Genomic DNA, 14,484 nt, shown 5'->3' on the forward strand with positions numbered 1-14,484 from the left:
AAAAAATTGAAGACAAAAATTTACTTTATGCAAATATTTGCTCAAGATCAACAAATTAAGAACTGCCTGGTGCCAAGCGCCAGTGGCTCGTGTCAATAATCCTAGCTACTTAGAATGAGGAGGACACAGTTTAAAAGTAGCATGGGCAGGAAAGCCTGTAATACTCTTAATCTCCAATTAACCATCAAAAAGCTAGAACTAGAGCTGTGGCTCAAGTGGTAAAGTCCTATCCTTGAACACAAAAGTTAAGATATGGCATTCAGGCCCTGAGTTCAAGCCCCAGGACTGGAACAAAACCAAAAAATCTGCCTGTTAATTTAGCAGATGATGGAACCTATCATGTAGCAGGTTTAAGGCTAGATACTGGGGACAGAACAGTGAACAACAAAGCTCCCACTCCCACTTCACAAGGTCTAGAAAAGAGACAGTTACTAAGCATACCAGCATCCAAATATATCATATCCTAAGTGCTTCTGAGAAAGTGATGAGAGTATAGTAAGTATAACAAAGGAACCAAGTTTATGCTGGGATATGGCCTCTCTAAGGAAATAGCATTTAGCAGAAGTCTGAAGAACTGATGAAGTTATTGGACAGGAATAAGAAAAACATTATAAGCAGAAAGAAAGACCAGCAAGTAGGGATCACAGAGCAAAAAAGTCAAGAAATGAGATCGAACCTGGGGATGGTGATACACACCTGTAATCCCAGCACACAGGAGAAAGAAGAATTACAAATTTGGGGCCAGTTTAGGATATAGAGCCAGATCAGTGAGAGGGGAAAAGAGGAGATGAGGAGAGTATAAGAGTAGACAGAAGGGGACAAGAGCAGTGAAAATGAAGTAACACTGGAACAAAGGCCAGAGAGCCAAGTAAAGGCTACTCATTTAGTATTAGTTTATTATTATAATATTAATTTTCTTCTGTGGTAGAATTCCTCTAAGTATCTTCTGTAGGGCTGTTTATTTTTTCTTCTTTTTGTCAGTGGTGGGGCCTGAACTCTGGGCCTGGGCGCTGTCGCTCAGCTCTTCAGCTCAAGGCTAGTGCTCTACCACTTGAGCCACAATGCCACTTCCGGCTTTTTCTGCTTATGTGGTGCGGAGGAATTGAACCCAGGGCCTCATTAAAGCAAGGCAAGCGCTCTACCACTGAGCCACCTTCCCAGCCCCTGTAGAGCTGTTTTAATAGTCACATTTCCTTTTGTTTTTTAGCTTTTGTTTTTCATGGGAGGCTTTCATTTCTCCCTCAGTCTGAGGTACACTAGTCTAGGTTGACCATTGTTATTGTTTGCATATTCACTTGTATCCTTCCATGCCCTCCTTGCCTTTAGTTTGACTATTCTCTTCCAGGCAATAGTTCAGAAATTAGGATGAACTAGAACAAAACAGACAAGATCTTATTTTTATGCACTATACATCCTAGAGAAATAACAAATAAATGCTTCAATAGAGGGCTGGGAATGTGGCTCAGTGGTAGAGTGCTTCCCTAGCATGCATGAAGCCCTGGTTTCAATTCCTCATTACCATATAAACAGAAAAAGCCAGAAGTGGCACTGGGGCTCAAGTGGTAGAGTGCTAGCCATGAGCAAAAGAAACTCAGGGACAGAGCCCAGGCTCAGAGTTCAAGCCCCAAGATCAGCCCAAAAGAAAACGAAGAAAAGGAAAAACAGTAAAGAGATTGAGGACATTAAGTAGGTATGTTAATGGATGAATGGAGGGATCAAACCTTGCAATTGTGTGTGTGTGTGCACACATGCACATGCGTGTACACATGTGGCAATCCTAGGACTTGAACTCAGGACCTGGATGATGTCTGAACTGCGACTTCTTTTTTTGGTGGTGGTTGTTGGTTGTGGGGCTTGTACTCAGGGCCTGGGCACTGTCCCTGGGCTTTTTTTTCATTCAAGGTTAGAACTCTACCACTTTGAGCCACAGTGCTACTTCTGTCTTTTTTCTGACTGTAGATACTTTCCTGCCCAGTCTGGCTTCCAATCATGATCCTTAGATCCCAGCCTCCTGAGTAGCTAGGATTACAGATGGGAGCTACTTATGCCTGCTCTGACCTTCTTTTGCTCAGGGTAGTGCTCTACCACTTGAGCCAAAGCTCTACTTCTGGGATTTTGGTGGTTAATTTAGAGACTCACAGACTTTCCTGTTCGAGTTGGCTTTGAACTGCCAACCTCAGACCTCAGCCTGAGTCGCTAGGATTACAAGTGTGAGGTGGTGCCCAGCTTTAAACCTACCAATTTTGAAGGGGGAGCAATCCAGGTAGGAAGAGTAGTAAGTGCAAAGGCCTAAGAGGGCAGCAGCACACCATGGTTTGAAGATCCCAGTGTGCTGAGAAAATAGGAAGAGGAACACAGTGATACGATGTGAGGAAAGAGACGAGAGGGGCTCTGGCAGGTCATGGGAAGACTCTGAATTGATAGGAAGCAACTGCAAGACCTTTGAGGAGAGGACAGAATGATGGAGTTTGTTTCTCATTTAAAAGCATCACTATAGTTGCTATGTGGCAGTGAGCTATAGTATAAAACAGACAGGAGAACAATCCAGGAAGAGACTAGTTACAGCCATGTAATCACAGAAATGAGGGCCTAACTAATGGAAATCATGAGATGTTGCCTGATTCCAGTTATACTTTAAGAAAGCAAGACATTTATTGACAGATAGGATATGACTTTTTTTTTTAAAGGCTGGGGCTGGGGCTGGAGACATGGCTCAGTTGGTAGAATGCCAGCCAATGAGTGAAAGTGTCAGGTACCAAGTTTGAGTCCAGGTCTCAGATTTAAAAAAGTAAAAGAGCCGGGTGCTGGTGGCTCACACCTGTAATCCTAGCTACTCAGGAGGCTGAGATCTGAGGATCACGGTTCAAAGCCAGCCCAGGCTGGCTGACTCCTATCTCCAATAAACCACCAGAAAACCGGAAGTGGCGCTGTAGCTCAAGTGGTAGAGCGTTCGCCTTGAGCTGAAGAGCTGAGGGGCAGCGCCCAGACCCAGAGTTCAAGTCCCACAACCGACAAAAAAAAAAAAAAAAGTAAAAAAGAAAGGGAAAAAAAGGGACTTCAGGCTATCTCCAACATTTGAGCAAAGAAGTAAAGGGGTAAACAGGGAAAAGCAGGTTAGAAGAGAAATAAATACTGGAAGTAAACACATTTAAAGCAATATTAAATCTGAAAAATATTTCTGAACTAAAAAATCTTATTTAAACAAAAATAATTTAGGTAATTAAAACAGCCAACACCAATTAACATTCACTCTAATAAATTCTAAATACCTTCTCAGCAGCTTCAACAGTCTTTTGTGTTTTTTTAGCAGCATATCTCTTGTGATCATAATACCTAAAAATATACAGATGTCTTAAATTTTAAGTAAAATCGTTATTCTTTAATTTTCCATTTATTTCCAAATTTCAGGCTCACAAACCATACAGAACAAAGTTGCATAATGCACAAAACTAAAACTGTGTGTGTGCACACACACGTGTGCATGCCAGTCATGAAGCTTGATCTCAGGGCCCAGGTGCTATTTCTGAGCTTCTTTTGCTCAAGGCTAGTTCTCTACCACTTCAACTAGAGCTGCACTTCCAGCATTTTTGGGAGTAGTTTACTGGAGATAAGAGTCTCACAGACCTGCCCAGGCTGGCTTTAAACCCCAATCCTCAGATCTCAGCCTCCAGAGTAGCTAGGATTACAGTGTGAGCCATTGGAGCCTAGCTAAACATTTAAAAAATAATAATTTTCACCAAAAGAATTATATACAGCTAAAATACTTATTCTTTTTGTTTTTATTCTTTTTAAATTTAGGAAGTAACATTAATGGCTTTACTTATTTTAGGAATTTGTTTTATTTATATATTCTTATATATTATTAATTAATTTTGCAGTACCAGAATCAAACCAAGAGCCTTACGCATGCTAGGCAAACATTAACATCCATAACACTGATTGGCTGCAGATAATATACATGGACTTACTTTTTGGCATTGGCATATGCTGACAAGCTGAGATCAACATCAACAAGCAGTGGCTTATTTTTCTGAAGTTTCTGAAGCTGTTTATTCTTTTGCTTTTTCTTTTTCCCTTTTGTTGGTTCAGTTTCACTTGTCTCAACACTGATGTCTCCATCAACATTATCATCTTCCTCCTCTGACAACAAGTATGGATTTCTATTAAAAATATTCAATAGTATTTCACTAATGTCAATCATACTTTTTATTTCAATTATTTTCTCAATGACATAACTGGCTTACAGTATCTTAAAAGCTTCATTTATTTTAGTATAAATTCTTATTTTATGAGCATGTTTCTAAATATAAATAAAAATTTTTAATGCAAACACGGTGAACAATAAAATAATAAAACAGAGACAAGCACTAATTGCTTAATGAAGAATCAAACTTACCTTAGCAGCATTGTAACATGATTTGTTTGTAGTTTTAATTCTTTGATTGCATTTGCAACAGGGTCTCCTTGAGCTTGGGCTTCTTTTACAATTACTCCAATTTCTGTCCAATCTATCTGGTTTGCTAAAGCACTTCGAACTACCTGAATGGCTCTGTCAACAATCTGTAGATTCATTTCTATGAGCTCTCCTTTCAGTTTGTCTATTTCCTTCAGAAACGAACCAAACACATTTGCTATAATGCCAGCTAAGTTATAGTTTTTTGGAAAAGCATCTGAAAAAGCTAAACACAATACCTGAGCCTGTTGAAGAGCTTCTAATCGGTTTTCATGATCCTTTCGAACATTATCTAATTTCTTCAGGGCTTGCTTTTCCTTTTAGTGACAAAAGAGTTTAAAAAATTACATTTCTCCAACCTCATGGACTTTCTCTCCTTTACTCCTAAGACTTACTCCCAGTGCCCTTTACCTGGCTCGATGTTGTCATCTATCTAAAGTTTTCTCACAATCCACTCTTCCAACCTAACTCACTAGAAAATGCTTCACACTCCAAAATGAGCTTTCCTGGCTACTTACCATCCATGTCTACATAGGAAAATATTACAATTACAGGTTTAAGTATATGTAAGATAGGATACTAATTTTCTTGGCATTATTCAAACACTCATAAGTAAAGTTTGCTAGAATAAATATATAGATAGATAAATATTGCATTGCTAGAGGTCAAATACAAGGCTTCACACAATAAAAAAGTACTCTATTACTTTTTTTATTTTTGGTCAGTCGTGGGACTTGAACTCTGGGTTTGGGTGCTGTCCCTGCACTCTTCAGCTCAAGGCGAGCACTCTACTGCTTGAGCCACAGCACCACTTCCGGTTTTCTAGTGGTTTATTGGAGATATGAGTCTCACGGACTTTCCTGCCCGGGCTGGCTTTGAACCACGATCCTCAGTTCTCAGCCTCCTGCGTAGCTAGGATTACAGGCATGTAAACCGGTGCCTGGCTCACATTTATTCTTAACTTATTCCTCAAGCAGGCTTGGATTATGATCCTTCTACTTAGGAGGCATGAACCATTATAGCCAACTTTTATTGGTTGAGAAGACCTCATCAACTTTTGGTGACTGGCCTCAAATTACAAACCCCTCAAACTTTGACTTCCCAGTAGAGAGAGAGAGAGAGAGAGAGAGAGAGAGAGAGAGAGAGAGAGAGAAAGAGAGAGAGAGAGAGAAAGACACACACACACTCTCTCTCTCTCTTTCTCTCTCTTTTTTGGGTCCAGTCGTGGGACCTGAACTCTGGGTCTGGGCGCTGAGGTCCCTCAGCTCTTCAGCTCAAGGCTAGCACTCTACCACTTGAGCCACAGCGCCACTTCCAGCTTTTTTCTTTTTGCTTATGTGGTGCTGAGGAATCGAACCCAGGGCCTCTGGCATGCAAGGCAAGCACTCTACCACTGAGCCACCTTCCCAGCCCCACACATATATTTTTTAGCAAACTAAAATAGCACCACAAGCTGGTGCTAGTGGCTCATGTCTTACAATCCTAGTTTATTTAAGAGATTGAGATCTGAGGATTGCAGTTTGAAGCCAGCCTGAGCAGAAAAGTCCGTGAGACTCTTATCTCCAATAAAGTGCTCAGATAAAGCTGGACATGGCACTGTGGCTCAAGTAGTAGGATGCTACTAGCCTGGAGCAAAAGAAGCTCAGGGACAGCATCCAGGTCCTGAGTTAAAGCCCTAGGACCAGCACAAAACAACAACAATAACAACAACAAGAAACAAAATAAAAATAGGACTATGATTCAAGTTGTAAGAATGCTGACTAAAGCAGGGAGCTAGTGGCTCACACCTGTAATCCTAGCTACTTAGGAGGGTGAGATTCCAGGATCATAGTTTGAAGCCTGCCAGGGCAGAAAAATCTGCGACACTCTTATCTCTAATTAACTGCTACCAAATAATTGAAAGTGGAGGTGTGGCTCAACTCATAAAACATGAGCCTTGAGGAAAAAAAGCTCAGAGATAGCACCCAGACCCTGAGTTGAAGCCCCAGGATGGGCATAAAACATAACAAATCATGTAAGGACTTATCTTTCCACTGCATTTTCCTTTTAGAGAATATCTGATAGATGGAGTAAATGAGGATATGCTTTTCAACCATGAAACCTCCCCTGGCATTATTGTAAGACAAGTGGTCCCCGTACCACTTCCCATGCTACTTCTCTGACAGGCTGCTCATTCCCAAATGAAAGCATCTTCTACACGCCAAACTATTCTATGACTATCAGGTTTAACGTAAGTGTGTTAAATAATATTGTACCTGTTGTAAAGCTTTCAAATCAATTTTCTGACCTTCTATCTTCGAATAGAATTCATCCACGGCCTTATTTAAAACAAACAAACAAACAAAAAACTAGCTGTAAAAAAAATAAAGTGTAATTTCTATTTCAATTTGCATACCCAGAATTTTAGTCTGTTTTCTATCTTGATGGCATTCAGAGAACTCATTCAAATTACCAGCAAATGTGCGTGTGTGTGCGTGCGTGCGTGCGTGCGTGTGTGTGAGTAAGAATACTACCAAGAATCAAAGTTCAAGTCATCTTTGGTCTTTCATCTTCAAATAAAGTTGCCTCAATTATTCTAAAAGCTGTATTTGTGACACTGATTTTTAATGCTCAGATTCATGGTGACTGTAAGCCAAGAGTGTTTCAATTTCTCAATCAAAGCAAGCTGATATTGATATTAAATACTGACCTTAAGCTGATACTAATTCATAAAAGTCTTATCATGTTAACTGATCAAGAAACTGAACTAGAAAACTCACCTTGTCAAATGATTCAAATTCTATATATGGACATTGTGAATGTTGAGAAAACAAGAATGGATGAAACTCCTCATACCTGTAAGACATATTTATTAATTCACTCAAGAACATTAATAAATATCCAAAGCTCTGGGCGCTGGTGGCTCACGCCTGTAATCCTACTCAGGAGGCTGAGATCTGAGGATCATGGTTCAAAGTCAGCCTGAGCAGGAAAATCCATGAGACTCTTACCTCCAATAAACAACTAGAAAACCAGAAGTAGCACCATGGCTCAAGCAGTAGAGCGCTAGCCTTGAGCTGAAGAGTGCAGGGACAGCACCCAAGCCCAGAGTTCAAGCCCCATGACCCACAAAAAAAAACAACAAAACTCCCCAGGGGCTGGGAAGGAGGCTCAGTGGTAGAGCGCATGCCTTGCATGCCAGAGGCCCTGGGTTCCATTCCTCAGCACCACATAAGCAAAAAGAAAAAAGCTGGAAGTGGCGCTGTGGCTCAAGTGGTAGAGCGCTAGCCTTGAGCTGAAGAGCTGAGGGACAGCGCCCAGGCCCAGAGTTCAGGCCCCATGACCGGACCCAAAAAAAAACAAAAAAACAAAAAAAACTCCACAAACATCCAAAGCAAAGTGACCCCACACCTATATACTTACGTGAGTATGTCTTCAACTGGTTTATTTACTTCCAGGCTTGGCTTGATTTCTCTCTTCTGAATGATATATCCCTACAAAAATCCAATATTAAAACCATTTCTAGTCATAATTAACAAAAATTTACCTTTTATGATTGATATGAATTTTATTCACTTTTTGTAAATAAAGATGTATTTTGAATAGAAAAAAACATTCCTAGAGTATAAGTATGATTTAAAAAATGTCACTAGGGGCTGGGTACAGGTGGCTCATGCCTGTAATCCTAGCTATTCAGGAGGCTGAGATCTGAGGATAACAGTTCAAAGCCAGCCTGGGCAGGAAAAGTTGGTGAGACTCTTATCTCTAATAAACCACTCAGAAAATTGGAAGTGGCACTGTGGTTCAAGTGGTACAGCGCTAGCCTTGAGGTGAAGAGCAGAGGGACGCACCCAGGCCGAGTTCAAGCCCTGGGACCACCACCACCAACAAAAAATGTTACTAGGAGAGGGTTGTAAATTACCCTTTGATTGTGAACACTCAGTGTTCATAAATCAAAATGTGCTCATTGTCTAAAACCAATTCAAGAAGAAATTTTTCAGTCAGATGTCGTGGCATAAAACCATAATCCCAGCCGGGCGCTGGTGGCTCACGCCTGTAATCCTAGCTACTCAGGAGGCTGAGATCTGAGGATCGCGGTTCAAAGCCAGCCCGGGCAAGAAAGACCATGAGACTCCTATCTCCAATAAACCACCAGAAAACCGGAAGTGGCGCTGTAGCTCAAGTGGTAGAGCGCTCGCCTTGAGCTGAAGAGCTGAGGGACAGCGCCCAGGCCCAGAGTTCAAGCCCCACGACCGACAAAAAAAAAAAAAAAAAAAAAAAAAAAAAAAAAAAAAAAAACATAATCCCAGCACTCAAGAGGCTTCGCAAGAAGAACTGAGAATTTCAGGCCAGCCTTCATAACAAAACTACATCTAAAAATAAACAAATAAAATTAATCCTTATCTCTTTGACTAAGTATTCTCCATAAAAAAATAATAGAATGAAAAATAATTCCAAACAAACCAAAAATTAAAAATAACAGAAAAAGAGGTGGAGTACAGTTCAGTGGTGGAGAAGAGTATGCGATTAGCATATTCAAAGCCCTGAGTTTAGTCTCCAGCACCACCAAAGAAAACAAGACAAAATGAAACCGTACCCTGGGATGAGCACATCACATAAGCATATCCATTTTCTAAATGAAAATAAATGGAAATATATTGACCCCTTAATGAACGTTAATTTCTGAAACTCCAAATACAAAAAACCAAAAAATATAAAGTAAGTACACATGGTATTACCTTTCCACTAAAGTTTGATGTTGTTTTCATATAGTCCTCTGCTTTCTGCAGACAAACAAGTACTTTTTCAATATCTAATGAAGGAATAAGAAGAGGAACAAAATGTTGATAAACTGTTAAACAACTATGCAAAAAAGTAAATTCACATGTATGTGAATTTATACACACATATTTATATTACATTATATATCTTTCTGGGCTTGTTTCTGGATTCTTTATTCTTACATTCCTTCTCCAAACACTTTTAATTACTATAACCTCATAATAATAATCTGTAAAAAGGCTATATTAAGTAGTAATAAACTTAATTTTCAGAATTTTCCTGGACATTTTCCTATTATTTATTTATTTATTCTTTGGTTGGTTGTGGGGCTTAAACTCTGGGCCTGGGCACTGTCCCTCAGCTCTTCAGCTCAAGGTAAGCACTCTACCACTTAAGTCATAGTGCCACTTCCAGTTTTCTGGTGGTTAATTGGATAGAACTCACATGGACTTTACTGCCCAGGCTGGCTTTGAATATCGATCCTCAGATCTCAGCCTCCTGAGTAGCTAGGATTATAGGCGTGAACCACCCAGAGCCCAGGTCCACATGCTTTTGTAACAGACAAATATCAGATTCACTTCATAAAAATAAATAAACACCACAACCACAACATCTGATGACATTTTGGAGAGATTACAATTAGAATATTTCAGAACCTGAAACATGAAGTTTGTATTTTTAAATTCACACAAAAACCTCAGATAATGAAAATTATTCCTAAGCCTTAAAAAAAGATATGTAAATCCAAAATATAAGCATCAAGAATGAATTTTCAAATATTTTATCAAACAATCTACAAGTCAAAATTTGTCATACCAAAATTCCATTTTCCATTTACTTTCTCTTCATATCATTCATTCTACTCTGGCAGTCAAATTAGGTTTCCTAAGTAATTACAAATGCCTAATGCAATCATACAGCCCCACCACAGAACTACAGAAATTCAAATAAGTTAATATTACTATAGAAGCACCTCCACACTCTAAGGAACTTTCTTGTACTCCTCAAGAGCCTGATGGTCCCAAGATCAGTAACCAGGGCAAATATATAGGAAATGCAAAGGGAAAACATTCTAAACATGAAAGGTTATCAAGGTAGGTCAAAAGACTTAATTACCTATTATTAAGGATAAATCTCTACACTAGAGCAGGAGTCTAGGAATACCCATATATATCCATAGTATACTCAGGCTAAATGTTTGGAAGTCTAGAATACACTTCTTACTTAATAAAAATAATTTATACACTTTTTTCTAAAAGAAAATAAATAGGGTACTTTTTAGTGGTATAGTACTTACCTGCCATGTATGAAGCCTGGAGTTTGATTCTCAGTAGTACAATTTTTTTTCAGAGTGGGTGGGAGAGTTGGAAGTGCTAGTCCTGACCTACACACTGTCCCTGAGCATTTTTTTTAAATTCCAGGGTAGTGATCTCTCACTTGAGCCATAGCTACTCATGTTTTTGTGGTAGTTAATTGGAGATAAAAGCCTCGTGGATGTTCCTGGCTTTAAACCACAATCCTCAGATCTCAGCCTCTTGAGTAGCTAAGACTACACGTGTGAGCCATCCTTGCCCACTTGCAAACTTTTTTTCAAAAAAAAGTAAAGCAAGCATGAAAATGGACAAAACTTGAATCATGCAAACATACCTTTACTTTCAAGTTTTTCATCCACTTTGACACTGCCAGAGAATCCATTTTCTATAAGACAGTGCTCAATGAGAGCTGACCCATAGGCTATAAAAGCAGAATGTATTATTTTTAGTATTTTCCATAAAACTTAACATTCAAAATACAGTACAAATTTAGATCCCAACATGAATGATCTTATTCATAAAAGCAGCCAGTGAAAAAACAAGTTTAGACTTATATGTTGAAATTTTATTATAATTACCTATTCGAAGTAATGACAAAACTTGAAATTACAAAAACTTAAATTACAGGAACTTAATGGCACTCAGTCACATATTAAAATAAGATAAACAATGTCCATAAGGGATTATTTCCTAGAATGCAAGGTTGGTTTGGAATCCAAACATTGGCTAACCTCTCAATTAAAAAATGAGCAAAAGACCTCAACAGACACTCCTCAAAAGACACACAACTGGCCAATGGATATATGAAAAAATGTGGAACTTCACCAAATATATGGAAATCAAACGACATTAAGATATTACCTCACTCCAGTAGAAATGGCTATTATCAAAAGACTAAGAATAACAAGGATGCAGAGGGAACCTTTAAACACTTTGGATGGGAATTCATATTAGTATAGCCATTGTGTGCTAATGGAAGTTCCTCAAAAAAATTAATAGTCAGGCTGGGAAGGTAGCTCAGTGGTAGCTCAGCTCTCATGCATGAGGCCCTGGGTTCAATTCCTCAGCACCACATAAACAGAAAAAGCCAAAATGGTGCTGTGACTTAAGTGGTAGAGTGCTAGCCTTGAACTGAAGAGCTCCTCAGTGCCCAGGCGTAGAGTTTAAGCCCCACAACAACAAAAAAATTAATAGTAAACTGGGCATGATGATATATGCCTATCATTTCAGCACTTGGGAGGCAGAAGCAAGAGGATTGTATATTTGAGGCCAACCTGGGTTACATAGTAAGACCCGGTCTCCTAACAACAAACAAGCAAACAAATAAAATAAGATTGAGAATGTAGCTCAGTTGTGAAGCACTTGTCTAGCATGTGTAAGATCCTGGTTTCATTCCCCAGCACCAAAGGAAAACATACACATAAGGACAAAGCTGGATAATTCTAAAGATAACCTTTTAGTGTATTTTTATTTCATAAAGGAAGAATAACTCCCTAATTCTCAGTAATTAATACTATCTGCCCACCCCTATCTGCTCTAAATTCCTTAATGTAGGGTTAAATTATGATCTTCTCATGTATACAAGCTTTTGGTGTCAAAGTGCCCTGGCAGATACCAGAAGTCCTGATGCCCATCAACTAAAAAAAAGAAAACATGTGGAACAGTAATCTCTCTCTCAGGGCAATGACCACTGTGCACTTGCCTAGCATACACAAGGCCCTGGGTTTTAATTTCAGCATTGCGAAACAAAATATAATCTCTCCTTGAAAATAAACTCTTACATATTCAAAAGTTCTTATTAAATTCCTTGCTCAATTTTTTTTTACCAGAACTACAAAAGATTTAGATATATTCCTGAAAGCACATTATCTTGCAAACGTTGCATTGCTAAATAGGATTACTCACGCAGTAATGGGTTAAGAACTCTCTTCAGTAGTTCACCCTTAGGTGCCCTGGCTATTACTTCAGTCAATCTGTGAAACAAAACAGACACACTTCTTACCAGAAATTCAGTAAAACTTACAGCAGTGTTTACACCCACACAACTGTACTTTCATCTGCCTCCATTCTTTACAATACTCTGAAATGTAAGGTCTGCCCTGAGAAGGTAAGGCAGACTCCTCCCTCCTCTTGGTTAAGTCTCCACCCAGTACCTGTGTCACCTAGGTAACTGACACACCTGGGCAGTCACCTGTCTTCCTCCTCCTCCCAGGTCACATCTTAGGCTGCCCCGCCCCCTCACGCCTCCCATCCAACAGGGGGAGGGCCCCAGGCCCTGAGGTCATATCTGAACCTTCCCTCACCAGGCCGCACCTTCTTCCTGCCCATTCCCTACTTAAACCGAGGCCAGAGCTTGCCCACCCCTCACCTGCCCCTTTCGGCCATGTGGTCTGCACCATGCAAGGCAAGGGCTAGCAGTTAGGTAAAATAAACTTCTCTTCCTGCCTGAATACTGCTTGGCATTCTCTTTATCGGCTACCTAATTAAACCTACCTACCTAATTACCTACCATGAAATACAACAGAAATCAGCTTTTCTTTTTTTTTTTTTCTTTTGATAGCACTGGGGTTTGAACTTAGGAACTTGCATTAATTTTTTTTTTCTGTAGGTAAGAAAAAAAATGAATGATAGAAGTAATTTATTCAAATAAAATACTGAAGGTTCCTGAATAGGAGCCTGAGAGTTGAATCTAGGTTTCAAAAGAAAAATCAGTATTTTTTTCAACCAAGTCATACTGTTCATCATCAGTATGCTCATATAAATAATGTCAGAGATACTTTTATATAGAAGTTAAATGTCATTTGTAAATCTTCATGCTATATGGGAACACCAAAAATAGTATTGCTTAATAAAGCATTGAAGAAGAATACATGGGGGTCTTGTGGCTTCCTGTGGTCCCTATCAGCAGATCATCAGCATTCCCTGAAAACTGACTAGAAATGCAAATTCCTGCTTCCTGCACTAGGAATTAACAAATATGAGACAACCTAAATGTTAACAAGCCCTCCAGGTGATTCTAATGAACAGATACACTGAGAGCTTTGCATATTCAGAAATAAGACTTCTTTGACCCTTTACAACAGTATGAAATGAATTGATACCTTTCCAAAGTAAGCAAAGGTTCTGCAGCTCTAGCATGATCAACTGGATAGCGTTCACGAACAGCAAATTTTACATCATCTGCCTCATCAGTTCGAAACCTTAGGATATTTAAAATTAGGTACTCATAATCTGTAAGAACAATATTTCCCTGCAATAGAGTAAAACACAATTTAATGCTTTTCCAAATTAATCTTAAAACCTCTCAAAAAAATTGAAAAAATGATGCAGTTTCTTAACCTACAGTTTACAAAATAAATTTTACAAAAAATGTCTAAACAATGTTTCATAGACTTCCTCGGTACACACTACAAAATAGGATAAACAAATTCTCAAGACTCTCAAGTTCCAAACAGCAAAGGAATCTACAGTACATTTTTTTAGGGAGGGAGAGCAGTACTAAGGTTTGAATTCAGGCTTTTATGTTTGCTGATATGCAGGCACTGCACCACTTGAGCCACATTTCCAGCACTTTTTTCTTGCTTTTAGTCTAAAACCAGCAAATAGCTAGGATAGCAGGTGTACACCACTGCAGCCAGCTTTTGATTGAGATGGGTGGGGCTGGTCTCAGGCTGGCCTCAAATCATGATTTCCTAATCTCCATCTCCTGAGTACCTATGATCACATGAACCACTGGTGTCCAGAATTAATCCAGAACAACTTCAAACTCATTTTCTGATGATACTGCACAAATACTAACAGAAGCACAGTAACCTAGTAACATTAAATGACCACCAACTAAGCTTACTCTTATTTACATGAAGTAGGTTGCAAAGATTGGCTTAAGGGAAACAAGAGGCTGGTGAGGCGGCACACATAGAACTCCAGAGGGAGAGACAGGGCAATCTTGAGTTTAAG

General features: G+C 39.3%; 1 protein-coding gene across 1 annotated transcript in view; it reads right to left on the minus strand.

Moving 5' to 3' along the window:
• Nemf (nuclear export mediator factor) overlaps nt 1-14,484 on the minus strand; it is a 53,540-nt gene that overhangs the window by 25,483 nt on the left and 13,573 nt on the right. Inside the window, exons 5-15 of the mRNA XM_070027605.1 lie at nt 13,629-13,777; nt 12,433-12,500; nt 10,862-10,948; nt 9,172-9,245; nt 7,856-7,926; nt 7,213-7,288; nt 6,709-6,771; nt 4,693-4,770; nt 4,397-4,605; nt 3,969-4,160; nt 3,270-3,333 (exon numbers count right to left, since the gene is read on the minus strand). Of these exons, the coding sequence (XP_069883706.1) occupies nt 3,270-3,333; nt 3,969-4,160; nt 4,397-4,605; nt 4,693-4,770; nt 6,709-6,771; nt 7,213-7,288; nt 7,856-7,926; nt 9,172-9,245; nt 10,862-10,948; nt 12,433-12,500; nt 13,629-13,777 (1,131 nt within the window). The remainder of the gene's footprint in view (nt 1-3,269; nt 3,334-3,968; nt 4,161-4,396; nt 4,606-4,692; nt 4,771-6,708; nt 6,772-7,212; nt 7,289-7,855; nt 7,927-9,171; nt 9,246-10,861; nt 10,949-12,432; nt 12,501-13,628; nt 13,778-14,484) is intronic.

This window comes from Dipodomys merriami, unplaced genomic scaffold (assembly GCF_024711535.1).
Source record: "Dipodomys merriami isolate MVZ:Mamm:240054 unplaced genomic scaffold, mDipMer1.0.p SCAF_1, whole genome shotgun sequence".
NCBI lineage: Eukaryota > Metazoa > Chordata > Mammalia > Rodentia > Heteromyidae > Dipodomys > Dipodomys merriami.